Source organism: Apis mellifera, linkage group LG13, assembly GCF_003254395.2.
Source record: "Apis mellifera strain DH4 linkage group LG13, Amel_HAv3.1, whole genome shotgun sequence".
NCBI classification, from domain to species: Eukaryota; Metazoa; Arthropoda; class Insecta; order Hymenoptera; family Apidae; genus Apis; species Apis mellifera.
Genome location: NC_037650.1, coordinates 2,784,178 through 2,798,830, shown reverse-complemented (window position 1 = coordinate 2,798,830; position 14,653 = coordinate 2,784,178). Strand labels below are relative to the sequence as shown.

The following is a 14,653-nucleotide window of genomic DNA, read 5'->3' as shown; positions in this document are numbered from 1 at the left end:
AAATTATTGTATCTAATTTGTATAGATAAACGATTCGATTATCATGGATTTTCTCATATGTTAATGATGGAAATCAATAAAAAAGGAGTAGGTTGTAGAAAGAATTAGATTTTAAAAATAATTTTTTCTTTAAATTTTCTTTAAATATTATTATGAAAATTTATTATGGAATAATAAATCGCAATAATCGTTTATTTAATGTATGATATTATGCCGCTATACGTTGTTTCTTCCAAGAATTATTCGATGTATCTTCATGATATAGTATACGATCAGCTATAAAATAATCTCTTGCAAAATAAAATTCCATCATTGTCGGAAAAAGTTTGTATCCAACGCTGAAACAACATTTAAATATGGAATATTCATTATCAGATTAAATGTTTGTGGATAAACTTACAAATGATCCGGCATCGGTAAATCATTTTCTCCTTTACGAACTGAATCAAATATTTTGTCATGTCGCTGTTTTAATTCATCCCAATCAACGTTATGTCCTTGTTTGCATATATGAGAACGAATTTTGCAAAACAATGGCTCTCTGTCATATAAATGCTTGAAATTTTCCTTCTCCAATTTTTTCATAATGCCTTCTATTCTTATCTATAAACATTATGACATTATGTATTTATTAAATATACGATTATTTGATTTTATTATGCACCTGTTTGTGGATCTTTTGGTTCTGCTCATTTACATAAGACCAAAAGTAACACATTGCAGCATATGGAATATTTTCCTATAATTGTCAGAAATGATTAATAAATAAAAAAGTCGAATATCAAAATTTCCTATAAACTTACTAAATTATCAATCTTTTTACTCCTATTATCCGTTACAATTACAAAACCATCATTATCAAATTCTCGAAGAACAACGTTCCTTGCAGATACTTTACAATCTCTGCAACAAAGTCTTTCGTTAAAAAAATGTACATAATAGGTATTCAAGGCAACAATCGATAGTCAATACCAACTTTGAAGTTGTAGCCAAGCAACAGATGTCTAGCGCTTTCGAATTGTATTTTCGTGCTTCATCCTGCCAAATCCTAAACAACTCGATTGGATGATCAACAACCTCCTCGATTTTTGCTAAATCCGAAATATTCCTTTGACTTTTCGACTCCTTGAGAAAATATTTTGATAAAAAAAATACATTTTTTTGGATAAAAAATTTGGTGATTGATTGGTTTAATTTAAAATCAAGATAATGAAATATATGATTTGTATCTCCAATTTAATACCAATCGTTGTCAATTATATATAAAATCTTTGATAATAAATACACTTAATCTGCATGTATTACGCTTAATTTTTTAATTTATAATTAATATATGTTTAATATACGTTTCATTATGTATATTTTTGTCAAAAATAAAAGTATTAAGTTGCATCATTTATATTTATATTTATTTGAAACGCGATATCTCTTAAAATCTATGTTACAGTTACGTAATATTTTTTACAATTATAAATAAATCAAAGATTTTATTAATAGGGATTTTCTTACCATATTTTTGGTCACACTGAGTAAATTGGATTCGATTCTATACACCGTCGCAAAAACTGACAACGCATTTGCAGAACTAAGGCTCTGCCTCCACATGAAGAGCATTATATTAAGTAACCCTGGTTGAAACCTCCCACCATTTATATCTTGACACTGCGCACAACTTTTTTCGCACAGTAACGATCATTAATTATACAATCTTACCAATCATGTTTCACCATCTATCTATGATAAATTTTACAAAACATTTTACAAACATTTATTTATAATAATAATAATAATAATAATAATAATAGAAAAAAATATACATATTACGACATGTACATAGTGCAACAACAAATTTATCTTTAAAAAATAATTTTGCATATTGTTTTTTTCGACTATACTTTAATAAAACAATTTTTGTTTTCTTTACAACGCGATAACATATACATAGATATCGATACGAACAATGATAACAACAAACTGATAAAACTATACAATCGATTCAAACCGAATCGACACGAAAAATATATATGCCACGATAAGATGACACGCAATTATAAATTTACAATATATGTATATTTTACAGTCTATTAGATACAATAGAAAAATTGGATGAAGCGAAAAATGATTCTATATTGTATATGTATATGTATTGCAATTTCAGTCCCTGTCAGTCCATATTGATTTATTTAAATAATATTTTTAGATAAAAATCGTGGATTTTATCCAAGCGATATTCGAGGAAATTTTATCGTACAATCGTGGCCTTTCAGTACCGGTCTTTGAACACGCTATTCGCCAACTACCGACACCTGTTAGTGCCCATTTATGACTGTCTGGTTGAAGACATAACATAGGACTTCCAGCAAATTCTTCCTCCTGTAAATATTTTAAATAATAATTTTATGATCTTAGATATTTCTTTACGACTTTTTGTACCGTATCGTAATCATAAGTCACTTACATTACAATCATCAGTAAAATATGCCGATTCTGTGCAAATACTATTTACCGATGCGATACTAATATTTTCGCATCGTTCCATCGCACTGTGTCTAAGCTGTACTCTCTGCAGCAAGTCTCCTAGTTAAAGAAAATCATTCTTTTAAAAGACAATGAATCATTAACTGAACTCTCATACCTTTCATTAATCGTACAGATTTCTTTTTCATAATATATCAATAATACTGTAAAGTATTTATTAATATTAATGATTATAAATAATAATAAATTGCTTCATTATATTGATATCAGTAAGATTATTTTATGAGGTCACAATAACCGCAACGTGGATATTGTATAACTCGTTTCGCTTCAGCATTTTCTTGATGTGACAAATAAAAAAATACACGCGTGTTACATATATTTATACATAATATATAGTATATAGTTACATATATTTTTATGTAATGTGTATCGAAGCAATAATATAACATAATCTTAGATACACTTAGACTAAGATTACATCATATGTAATTAAACTTAATACTCACGATTTCTAGCCCATCCAAGAGTATTACAATGAGTCGAATTCATTGGTGGATCTTGATTCGAAGGTAGACATACCGGTCTTACAAAATCCGAAAATGTGGTCACAGGTCGATCAAGTTTTAATAAAACGGTTGTGCTTCCTTCTACCGGTGATTTAATCATACCTATGATTCTACGCTCTTGTTGCCATGGCGATATACTCGAGAGTCGTACACTTCCCATTCTCGCTGACCATTCTGCCTTTGGCTGTCTGTGATTATGTTATACAGAAAGAAATGCTGCATACACATTACTTTTATATTGGAAATAATCTAAAAATAATAAAATATACCCTTGAAAACAAGATGCTGTCGTAATCAACCAATTTTCCGCCACAAGCGTGGCGTCACATACGTGTACCTCTTCTTTGAAGAGAGCTACGTGCCAGGGCCAATCTCCTGGCTCGGCCATTTTATTAAGACCTCGATTATCACTTTTTGCATGGAGAGATTGTACACCGCAGTCTAAACACAAGTCAGTTAACTTTGGAGATTCATATAAAATAAGAAAAAATGGATAACTTTTAAGGCGAATCTCGTACCAAGTTCAGAACATCGAATGTACATAACTTCTTTGCTCGGACAGGGCGCTCTAACGAATGTGATCTCTGTTGCTAATGGATCCTGCATATGCACATATTGAATATTCTCCTCATCATCGATTCGAACTTCTACGGATTTCATTCCTCTATAAAGAAAAATGATTGTTTTTAAAATAAATATTTCACATGCTTTGTTGCAAAAATCAAAGATGTATGATATATAATTACGTATAAGTCAATATACTGCATAAAGAATTGGCAACAGTTTGAAGAACGTTTTCCATTTCTGTTCCTGGTAACGTTGCATTCAGATTCGCGGTACAAAGTTTACCAATAGTACCTTTCTCGTTAAATACTACAAACCCTTCATTGTTATATTTTGCAGTGAACGGTGTATCCGAAAATTGCGATTTAAGGGATCGAATACTTGGTGCTAAGGAAACTGAGGAGAATATAGAGAATATAGAGATGAAATTCTATTACGATAAGAAAAAAATAACTAGAGTGAAAAATAAATAAATAAATCTGAAAGATACATACGACAATCTTTTTCATCACTTCCATTGGCACAATCCATTTTTCCATCGCATCTTTTGCCACGTGGAATACAAGTTCTACCTATACCACAGTGCATATAACCATCTCGACAGTAAGCACAATTTTTCTCATCCGAAAGATCAGGACAATCAATTACACCGTCGCAAATTCTCGGTGATAATGCTTTTGCTTGAAGCGCTTGTACACATCCTACATATAAAATAACGCTCATTAATTACAGAAATTCATTCCATTATCTTTCATTGTTTGAAAAATAAAAGGTTATGTTCACCTGGTTTTGCTCTACAACCACCTTGATCCACATATTCCGGGAAATTCGAACAATCCAATAACGGTTTGAATTTATCTGGAAGTCGATTGCCACATCCGTTCCAGAATTCTCTACAGAAGCTTCTGCAAGGTAATTGCAGCAAATCTTCCGGTTGACTGGATATACATGTCGGTTGTAAAATTTGGCATACAAAGTCGTATGCCAAACGATAACATTCCGCATCGACTAATTCTCTATAATGAAAAAGTTTCTGTAATAATGTAGAAGCGAGATCGTATGAATTAATAATGATCATGCATATGATAAAATTTGTTTCGAGAACATATATATAACCTGAAAGCGATCACATCCTCTTGCACGTCAGCCAACGAACGATGACCCAATATATTTGGATAAGATGTAACGTTGTACGGTAGATGCTTGCAGTAAGACAAATTTAAACTGGTGCATCTTCTAGGAGGTGGTGGTGTAGTCGTTGGAGGAGGTGTTGCAATGGTCGTTTGTAAACCGACTTGAGCGTTGAGAGCTTTCAAGCTCTCTTGAACTTCTAGACTTGGTAACTCGATCGTCAAGTTTGTTAAATATTTCGAGGTTTCAGGATTTATTTCTTGTGTAAGAATTTCAACGATATCGGCGGTGGTAATAGTCTGATATCGTGGATCAAACCGAATCTCGAAATGGACCACCAAATTTCCACCTTCGGATCTGTATGTGTGCAATAAACAGTTAATTAAAAAAATAATTTCAATTTTTCGAAATCAAGAGAATATCATTTATTCGTGAATTGATTATTATGAATTTTATGCGTATACACACTATTCATAGTAAATTATATAATTTATAGAATCTTCAAATTGCACATGTTATATACAATTCTTTTTAAACTAAAACAATGAATATGATTCCGAAGTAAAATTGTATATATATATATCTATAGATTTGAACATATTAAATTGGTGGTTTTATTAAATAATAAATATTTACCCATCAAGTGCTAATATTTCCACGGCAAGAAATGAAATTCTCACCCAGCTACGACGAAATATTAGATTCAGTCGATCACGATACTCTCGCGATCGTATTCGAAAGGCTTCGGAAGAGGAATCTGTTAATTCTGATACGAAAGAATCGCCTTCGATCACTCGGAATGTTGCCAAGAAGATTTGATCACCTGGAGGATCCGACGTTAAAAACGTGTCTAGAAAAACAAAATTATTAAAAATCAAACAATTAAAAATGACATTCTAAACAATTAGTTTAATAACAACGATTATCCGTTCGATACAAGACGATATCTATTCGATATTCGATATTACGATATATATTCGATATATATTCGATATCTAATTGTTGAAAATAAACGAAAAGAATCGATACTTTTACCTGATATTATAAAATCTATTACTATTTACAATGTCAATAAGAGTCAGATCGATTCTTTTTATCGTAATTGGCAAATAACTCACGACACGGTATAGAACGAATGAACAGGTTTCACTTTAGGTTAATCGACCGATTTCCATTTTAGCAACTATCAGGGAGATACTGTTTATGTTCAATGATACTTTCTAAATATCCATCTTAAGACAAAATGCTTTGTTTGTTCGAATGCTAGGTACAGTACTACCCATTGTTTTATATCAAAAAAACTATTATCAATTTTTCAAGTAGTTAACATTCAACGAATCAATAAATGAAAATACAAACTAAGGAATTGAGGGCAACCGGGCACGTACAGCGAGACGGCTCGAGGCTCACCTTTCACCGTTCCTTTGGTCGATTATTTTTACGCCGCAAAGATTATTTTTTTCAGTTCGCGATACAATTTCTTGCGGACAGTGAACGATCTTCTGCGGATTATGGATCGGGCAAACAACAGATATTTTCATTACACTTTAGAAGTAACTTTCAAATATAGAATTTTTCTCTTACAAGGAACGAAACTGGACAAGAAATATGAAATGAAATGTAAAATTGACAAGCATAAACCGAAGAGGTTAAAGTACAATCCTCATTGGCTCGTGCGTTTTTACTACCGAGCGGTCAATTGGATGTATAGTGTAATAAAAAGGACATTCTCCATGGTCCGCGCAGCTCAGAAGAAAAAGGATGAAAAAACTTCAAAAAAAGTTCCTTCACTCTCGATCTTTATCTAAGTGTGTATGTGTATGTGTGTATATATATATATATATCTTTATCTAAGCATACATATGTGTATATATATATATATATATATATATATATATATCCTGAGCAAAATTAAACATTAGAACAAAGCTTCAAAATAAAGGTTGGTTCTCATCACTGTCCGAATATTTCTTTTCATTTCTGAATCTCCATATTGTTTTATACGTATAACGGAATATCACAATATGTACAATGGGATTAAATTCGACGTAACGAAAGATTCGATAATCTTTGAACGCGAAATATTTTCGAAATGGGAATTCGGTTGGTTCTCATCACTGTCCGAATATTTCTTTTCATTTCTGAATCTTCATATTGTTTTATACGTATAACGAAATATCACAATATGTACAATGGGATTAAATTCGACGTAACGAAAGATTCGATAATCTTTGAACGCGAAATACTTTCGAAATGGGAATTCGGTTAGTGTGATGAAGCATCGAAATGATTCAAGGACACGGATCCCCCCTTTGAGGTCGAATGTTGGAGGGGTGACAGGTAGGACGGCTCGATAACTCGGTCAGACCGTTAACTCTGCTACTTTCAAGGCCTGTTTGCTGGACTCGCAACACGATCGTGGATCTTCTTCGACCTTTGCCTCTCTTTTAGTCGCGCAGCATGAATCGTAGATCGGGCTCCATACGCTGTTATATGCGCTTCGTCACGGCTGTATTCGCTTTCTTCCCAGGCAAATCGATTCTCGTCTAAGAATCCACGTAATTTTTCGCGCTTAAATCGTCTGCGGATAAAACATCCTTACGGAGTACGTAAACGTATTTTCTCGGTAACTCGGTCGTACCGTTATGTTTGCACGCTGAAAGACCTCAATGGGCTCTGGCCGCATCATCCACTTCTTCTTTTTTCTCTTAGCTTACCAAACTCGATAAGATCATTACGATAGATCGAGATGTTCTTTCAACATCATAATCAACTGAACAGTTATTCCACGTCTATTCGATCTTGTCTATTTTTATCATTTACATTCTATAATTTCTAAAATATCCTTAAAAATCTCTTGGAATTCGTCTTCACCGAGTATCGCGAAGTTCCACTTATTTTACATCCTTTCTCTTCCATTCACCGTTACCTGTTTATCAACGGCGATTGCATTAATTAGATACTTCTTTTCCGCTATTTCATCGTTAACCCGTTTATCGTACAAACGAATGCAATCTCAAGGTGAAGTGCACATTCACAAGGCGGAAAGCACATACATTCTTACGAACGAGACGATCACACTTCACGCTTCACAAAATGTTCAGGCACCGTGAACGGCTCATCCATTTTGTAAAAAATACATCTCGTATCTAACGAACAATCGGTTAACCGACGGTGGAGTAACTTTACATTTGCAGTTTCGCTCGAATCGACTTCGTCGCTCGAAGTTGGCGGAGAAAGCGCAAGAGCGAAATTTCTAAATGCGTTTAAAACTTCCTTGGTTGGGCAAACATCGAATAGAAATTATTGAACGTTCGAAATTTCTACTTCGCGTTTATTACCAGCCAGCCTGAAAGTTCAACTTGTTGTACTTACATCCGAGATATATGGAGACTCCAGAGAAGAGAAGGAAGAGTAGGAACGCGGCTAACACGCAGCATCCGCAACGATACTGTCCACCGAGTTTTCTCGTAAATCGAATGTCACTGTCCGACGACAGGATCGAACTCGGTGTACCTGCACGGCTGAATCTTCTCGTGCTTACCGTGCTTACCGATATCTGAAAAGGAAACGGGAGAAAAAAAAAAAAAAAAGAAAAGAAAAGATTAATAATCGGTTGTGTACGTAAAAATTATTTCGAATGAATGGAAGAGAAAATTAAGAGAGAGAAAAGTATCAGGTATGTATCGTTTGGCATCGTTTCTCCGGTTCGGAGAAACGTTGGGAATCTTTCCCTCCTTTCTTTTGCCCCTAGATTTGTCTAGACACGACGACGGAGCAGGCATTGCTGAGAGATTTCTCGGCGAACCACGACTCGCATTAACAATTTCTCTATTTCCGTCTTGCAATCCAAATGAAACACACAATCGGTTCTTTTCTTCTTATTTTCTAATTTACTTATATAATATATAGGGTGTTCGAATCAAACTTATAATCACAGTATTAATAAGAATTATAAATTTTGGAGGAAGAATTTTGAACACATTAAAAAAAAAATCGATGAAAATTATTTAGTCTTGAAAAAATTTTTCTTTCAAATTCTCTTCGACATAAATTTATAAATGAAATGGCTCGATTATAAGTTTTTTTTATCCTACATATCTTTATATCCTCCAAAACGAGAGAGAGAGAGACAGAGATTGGAGAAAACTCGTAGAAAGAGATAAAATTTACACCAGATTACGTATCGTTCGAAAGGATTTTCACACTTCGTCATTACGGCAAATAAGGTTTCTCAATAAATTTGCATGTCTTACAACCGGACGACACCTCCTATAAATAAATAAATGAAAAAAAAAAAAAAAAAAACATAATACGTTAAAGAACGGTTGTAAATGTTCCGCGATTAAAATTACGAAGTAATTCTCGAAATGTTATGTAACAACAGGTTCGAGGCGTGCGTTCAAACACGTTCAAGTTGCGTGCGATTTTGCGCGTGCATTTAACACGGAGTGCCACGGATACACGATACAGCGCTACGACACCGGCGCTGGTGTTCGGCGCGCATGCGTGTGCACGAACACAACGTTAAACATCCAACGTCGGGAGCAATGAGCTTATCTTCTGTGACGCGCGCGCTAAGTGTGTAAGCGGCCGTGTAATCGTGCTGGCACCGATGCGCGTGCACATTCGTCACCAACACAGCCGCGATGCTCGCGCGCGTGTGTCCGCGCGAATGCACAAAGGGGCCTACGCCCTCGTTCAAATGTTACGTTCGGCACACGCTCCGTACCAAAGATGGATCGCTACCTTTTCCCGACTTTCGACGCTTCTCTCGTTCGCATGAATGTTCATGCGCGTACATGAAAATTCCTATTTATCTTTCGCTAAAGTCGATAGATAGACAGCGTCCTTTTTAATCGAAAATAAATGAATTGTTTCTCGTTAGAGAATTGAAGAATTTTCGTTTAGTTTTTTCCACTTTCTTCGACGCGATTGGAATATTCATTTAGACTTACTTGAGTTGTTCTCGAAAGTTGTTAATTGTCGTGAAAATGATTCTTGATATTTTCAAGTTTCAACATCGATATAAGAGTTTGAACGTGGTTAATAAAAAATAAGAAGGAAAATTATTTTTCGCGAGTGAAAGTTTACGTATATGTATTTTCACTCTCGATGAAAAGATTACTCGGGGAAAAAAATAATTCTTGCGAGAGTTTTTCTCTCTTTTTTTTTTCTCTCTCCTTTTGTTTTTATCCTCGCGTGAATTCGCTAAAAAATCGAACGCACTTTCTTCCCGGGGAAAAGTAAATTTTTCGTCTTTCGTCATTTCCGTTGCATCATCGTTCCTTTTTAGAGAAGAAATTGCGAGTCAGACAGACGAGTTGGAACGGGCGATAAAAGCGAATAAATCAGGCATAAAAGCGTGCTCGAAACTAAAGACAAATCGGGATTTTATTCGCGTAACGTTGCGTAATTAATCGAGACAAGGGGTGTCTTTGACGAACAATAGAGATATTACGAAAGCCGAATGAAAGTTTGAGCACGAAACCTTTGTACTGTTCACGAAACCTGAGCACGATAATGGGAATCTTTGATTCTCTCGCGTTTGGAAACGCTCCTTTTCACCATATTTCAGCTCTTTTTTATTTTAAATCGAGCGCGATCGCGAATTATTACAGAGTTATTCGGGAACGAAAATTCTTTAACGGGCGGCGTTTAGCGCGCGGTAAAAGTATTTCTTTCCTCGATGCAACGATGCAACGCGGCTGAAAGGTCAAGAGACTCGATCTTTTCTTGCTGGAGGAACGGGCGAGTCGCCGATGAAAGGCGGATCCTATGATCCAACGCGAAAAAAAAAAGAGAGAGGGAGGGAGGGAATGCACGGTATCTCGATAATTTCGCGACCCGTTTAAAACAAGGATTTCGATCGATCGATCGATCGAAATTTGAAATTGCCTTTCAGAAAGTATAATTGGAAAGTAGAATTCAGTGTCGAGAGAGAGAGAGAGAGAGAGAGATCGGCCGAACAGATTAAGATGCGCTCCTAAACTAGTTGAATCTATAAGAGAACGCTTCCGCTTAATGGACACGGTCGATGTGCTTTAAGGCCATCGAGAAAAATGAAGAGCTGACAGTGCACGTTAGAAAAGCGCTTTCCATCGGCGATCAAAACTTTCGTGAAAGTTTCGTCCGTTCTGGTTCCGCAAGAACAGAGTCGAATCGACGATAGATAGAATCCGATCGTGGCAGAACGGACGACGGCAAAAAATCGATCTTGATCTCCTCCATGTTTCCATCGTGTCGCCCCTCCCCCCTCCCCCTTCACTCTCCTCCGCGTTCACGTTCATTCATTTCGTTTGGAACGGAACGAATTGGTTGTTCGAATTTCGTCGATTTCGAAGAGATAAGAATAGAGATGTCCGTCTGTCGCGAAGAAAGAAACGGTGTCATCGACCCAAGGAAAGAATCAACCAAGTTTCATTGGCTCGCCCGGTTCCTCGTGACTTTCTTGACCGTTATTACCGTTATTCCAAACGTCTGAGTACCTTTCCAAAAGAGCAAGAATCTAGGAACGAGTTCTGCTTGCTTTAAATTACAATCGGTTAGCGGTCTACACTGTACTACTATATATACGTGTATATATATATATATATATATATAAGGAGCACGTGCGTGCACCTAGTCTGATGGCTGGGCAATAGGATAAACGCAGAGCAATCGCGTTATCGCTTTATCGACCGTTATCTCTTCGAAACGCGAATCGTTCTCTCTTTCTTCTTCCCCGTACGTTCATTCACTCTCTCTCTCTCTCACACGCGCGATATCCCTCGAAAATTGATTCCCACCGCGCCACCCGAAAGATCGTGGCGCGATATAATCCGCGCGCCCCTCCTCCCCGTGAATAATGACAAACGCCGGCTCGCGTTATAATTTGAACGGAATGCCGGATTGGGCAACGGTCGGTAAACGGAGTAACGGTGCATCGGGAGGAGAGGAGGGCCCAACCCAGGGTAACCCAACCCTGCCAACGCATCGTTCTTTGTTCCGTCCGACCTAGTCCTCTCGCTTCGAGGCAGGCATTCGTATTTATTTTCGCGGGTAAGGTAAAGGAATCCACCGTTCACGGATCCTAATCGTTCGTCTCGCGTTCTAAAGTTTGTCGTTCGTCCGAGTCAAGTTTGCGCAACTTGTATTGGCTCGCCGCATAGGCCCGAGTATAATTCATTTAATGACCAACGGCGCGGCGCGACGCGACCGCAAAAAATAATTGGCACAGCGCCCGTATTTTCTTTCGCAGCCGCGTCCCTTCCCCCTCCCTCCTCTCTTCCTCCTCTGCGGAGAGAAAAACGTGTTAATGCTATGCCGAAAGTTGCCTTCCCCGAGAGAAGGAAGGATCATCGTCACACTTTCGTGGCGAGACAAAACGTGTCGTTGATCGTTCGTCGTTCAATCTCTCATCGCATTCTTTTTCCCTACATTTTCTTTCGCGCCCGATTTCACAGCGGCCGTTAATTAACCGCGAGACGATTCCGAGTAACGAGAGGAAAGCTGACACTTGCTATTACTACCACTACTATACAGGGGGGAAAGTGCGCCACATACGTCTCACCTTCGAGTCCCACGAGCTCTTACGCTTGTGCTCCATCGCGACAGTCATCTTCGACCCGTTAAAACGATCCTTTTCTCCTCCATCAACGTTTCCTCGGTACATTAGCCGCGGCGTGCAGCCGCGCCAACATCATCGTGAAATTCAATTTTTCGTCTCGTTCAACTCCGTTCTCTATATATCGATTTTCACGATTTTCAGTTTCTATTCACCGTTTCCATTCGCACTAAATATCTTTCTACGTAGTGTACTTGCTCTCTTAAGAAGCGAAATAACCCTCTCGATCAACTCCGTCCACTTTCTTCTCTCCGCTCTTTCTTCTCCTTCTCCCTCTCCTCCTCCTCCTCCTCCTCTTCTTCGCCCAATCTTCAGTATCCTTCGCTTCTCGACACCTATGCAAAAAATCAACAATTACATTACGCGGATGACACGCGCGGCAACATGCACACGCGCGCACACGCGCGCGCGTCACGCAACATATTGTCACGTTATTAATCGAATCGCACGATACGAATCCCGATCGAGAAAAATCGCGTAATACGTGACACCGGGTAACTAGATATTTCGAAACCTTATTCGCATACAGCACTTGACACTGCATTTACCGCGATAAGTATATATATATGTACGTTATACCATAGACGCTCTTCTACATAGCTTCTTTCTTTTACAATCTTTTATTCGAAAGATCCTTTTTCACTAAATTTTTTTTTAATATACGAATAAAGATATCTCAGAAGCGTTTTTCAAAAGAGAAAAAAATAATTAATTAAATTTCGATCGATATGGAAAAAAAAGTTCGATCACCGAGATTGCGACGATTCTTTTTTCTTTTTTTTTTTTTTCTTTCACTGAAACGGACTTGAGTTGTACGAGTTAAGGAGGCTGTCTCGAACGAAACGAAACTGCCAAGGGAACGGGGACCCGCCGTTTGCTAGATCGTTCCTTCGCTTCTGGATGCACTTTCACGTCATTACCGGTTCTCCGCGACACGACGCGGCGCGCCGCGACGCCGCTATTACGACTTTCGTTGGAAAATCGAAAAATTTTTCCAACGAAACTTTTTGTTTTCGACGACAAATCCTCTTCGTGGAATCGGAATTCGAGGCACGAATAAACTATTCTCCGTTTGTTTGTCGAGAATGTGAAAGGAGAGAAAAAAAAAAAAAAAAAAAAAAATAGAAAGGTATCCAAAGAATATTTTTAGCCTTTAACCTGTTCTCAAGGAATTTGACTGCAACCGAAACCGCTCGAGACTTACTACTACTCCTCCAAGGGTAACTAGTTGAATCAAACTACGAATAACTTTAACGCCTCTCTTATCCGCCAAGGGCTTGTCAATGAACTTAATTCTACGTTACGACACGCGTTGTACGTGTTGCACTTTTTTTTAACACAAGACTATTGAATTTCAAGGGTGGATGGAAATTGAACCTGTCCTAAGCAGTATCGATTTCGATTATGCACAAGCGCGCGTTGCTTCGATCGCACGATTACGATTATTCGACAATAATTGCGAGAAAAATACTTTCGTTAGCATACGTTGAATAATATAAAGAACATGCAAAAAGAAATATCTTACGATTCGTAAATAAAAAAAAAAGGAACGCTGAAAATGAAAAATATATATATATATATAGAAAAAAAAATATTACGTGCGTTAAACTTACTTTCGTTTATCTCCGTTCGCATAAAAAGATCTACGGACAGAGATATCGGGGTCGGGTATCGTTCAATATTCGTGTACCAATTTTACATCACTACACGATACATCCATCCCGCTCTTACGCCACAACGATCCAATCCATTTCTTTCTTCTTCCCTTTTTTCGAGAGAAACGTAGGTACGCGCGAGACGATGTTAACACGTAAAATTCATCGTAATATCATATCGTCCCACCGCACGAATGTATCGGACGACAGCTGCGTGGACCGTGCCGGAAACGTTTCCCTCTTCCAACTACCGGGAACGTTGAGTCGGCCTTTCACACTCTACGAAGCAACCGTCAAGGCGATCCTCTTTCTTCGTGTCACAGAAAGAAATAACCGTTAAGCACAACCGACAGCCGAACCTTCGAGCAGCGAGGTACACGCACGAATGTGCGCCGCTCGGTCTACCGCCGATTAATGACCCGGGGGGGAAACGTGTACGCGCCCTTCTCCGACACATAACGACGCTTCGCAGCCGTGTTATACCGTTTGCCCGCTCTTCGATCAATTGTTTACGAATTCTACACGAAACTTTCTTCGTTCGTTGGCGTCATCCTTCTGCAAATTATTTAATTTCTTTTTTTTTTTTAATATTACGATAGATAGTTTTATCTCCTTCTTTAACAATCGATAAAATTATTCTCAAGATTTTT

The 14,653-nt window shown here is 37.4% G+C and overlaps 2 protein-coding genes across 4 annotated transcripts; both read right to left on the bottom strand.

Annotated features, from left to right (window-relative positions):
* Positions 1–134: 134 nt before the first annotated feature.
* Positions 135–1,645, bottom strand: LOC551533 (pyridoxine/pyridoxamine 5'-phosphate oxidase). The gene is made up of 6 exons (XM_006557829.3): positions 1,510–1,645; positions 977–1,125; positions 804–903; positions 665–739; positions 401–603; positions 135–338 (listed from the first exon to the last, which is right to left on the bottom strand). Exons 1-6 carry the CDS (start codon positions 1,612–1,614, stop codon positions 209–211), a joined length of 762 nt encoding a protein of 253 aa, XP_006557892.1. The 5' UTR covers positions 1,615–1,645; the 3' UTR covers positions 135–208.
* On the bottom strand, positions 1,393–14,420 carry LOC551502 (atrial natriuretic peptide-converting enzyme). Of its 3 annotated transcripts, none has more exons than XM_006557830.3 (14): positions 13,962–14,420; positions 12,526–12,683; positions 12,295–12,465; positions 8,118–8,301; positions 5,379–5,592; positions 4,728–5,099; positions 4,395–4,627; positions 4,106–4,312; positions 3,794–4,007; positions 3,566–3,711; positions 3,317–3,488; positions 2,988–3,235; positions 2,459–2,577; positions 1,393–2,373 (listed from the first exon to the last, which is right to left on the bottom strand). In XM_006557830.3, the coding sequence occupies exons 3-14, from the start codon at positions 12,394–12,396 to the stop codon at positions 2,197–2,199; spliced, it is 2,388 nt and encodes a 795-aa protein (XP_006557893.1). In that variant the 5' UTR covers positions 12,397–12,465; positions 12,526–12,683; positions 13,962–14,420; the 3' UTR covers positions 1,393–2,196. The 3 variants fall into 3 exon arrangements, with proteins under 3 accessions (XP_006557893.1, XP_006557894.1, XP_026300485.1); XM_006557831.3 differs by having other exon boundaries at positions 12,547–12,683; XM_026444700.1 differs by having other exon boundaries at positions 12,295–12,683.
* Positions 14,421–14,653: the final 233 nt, after the last annotated feature.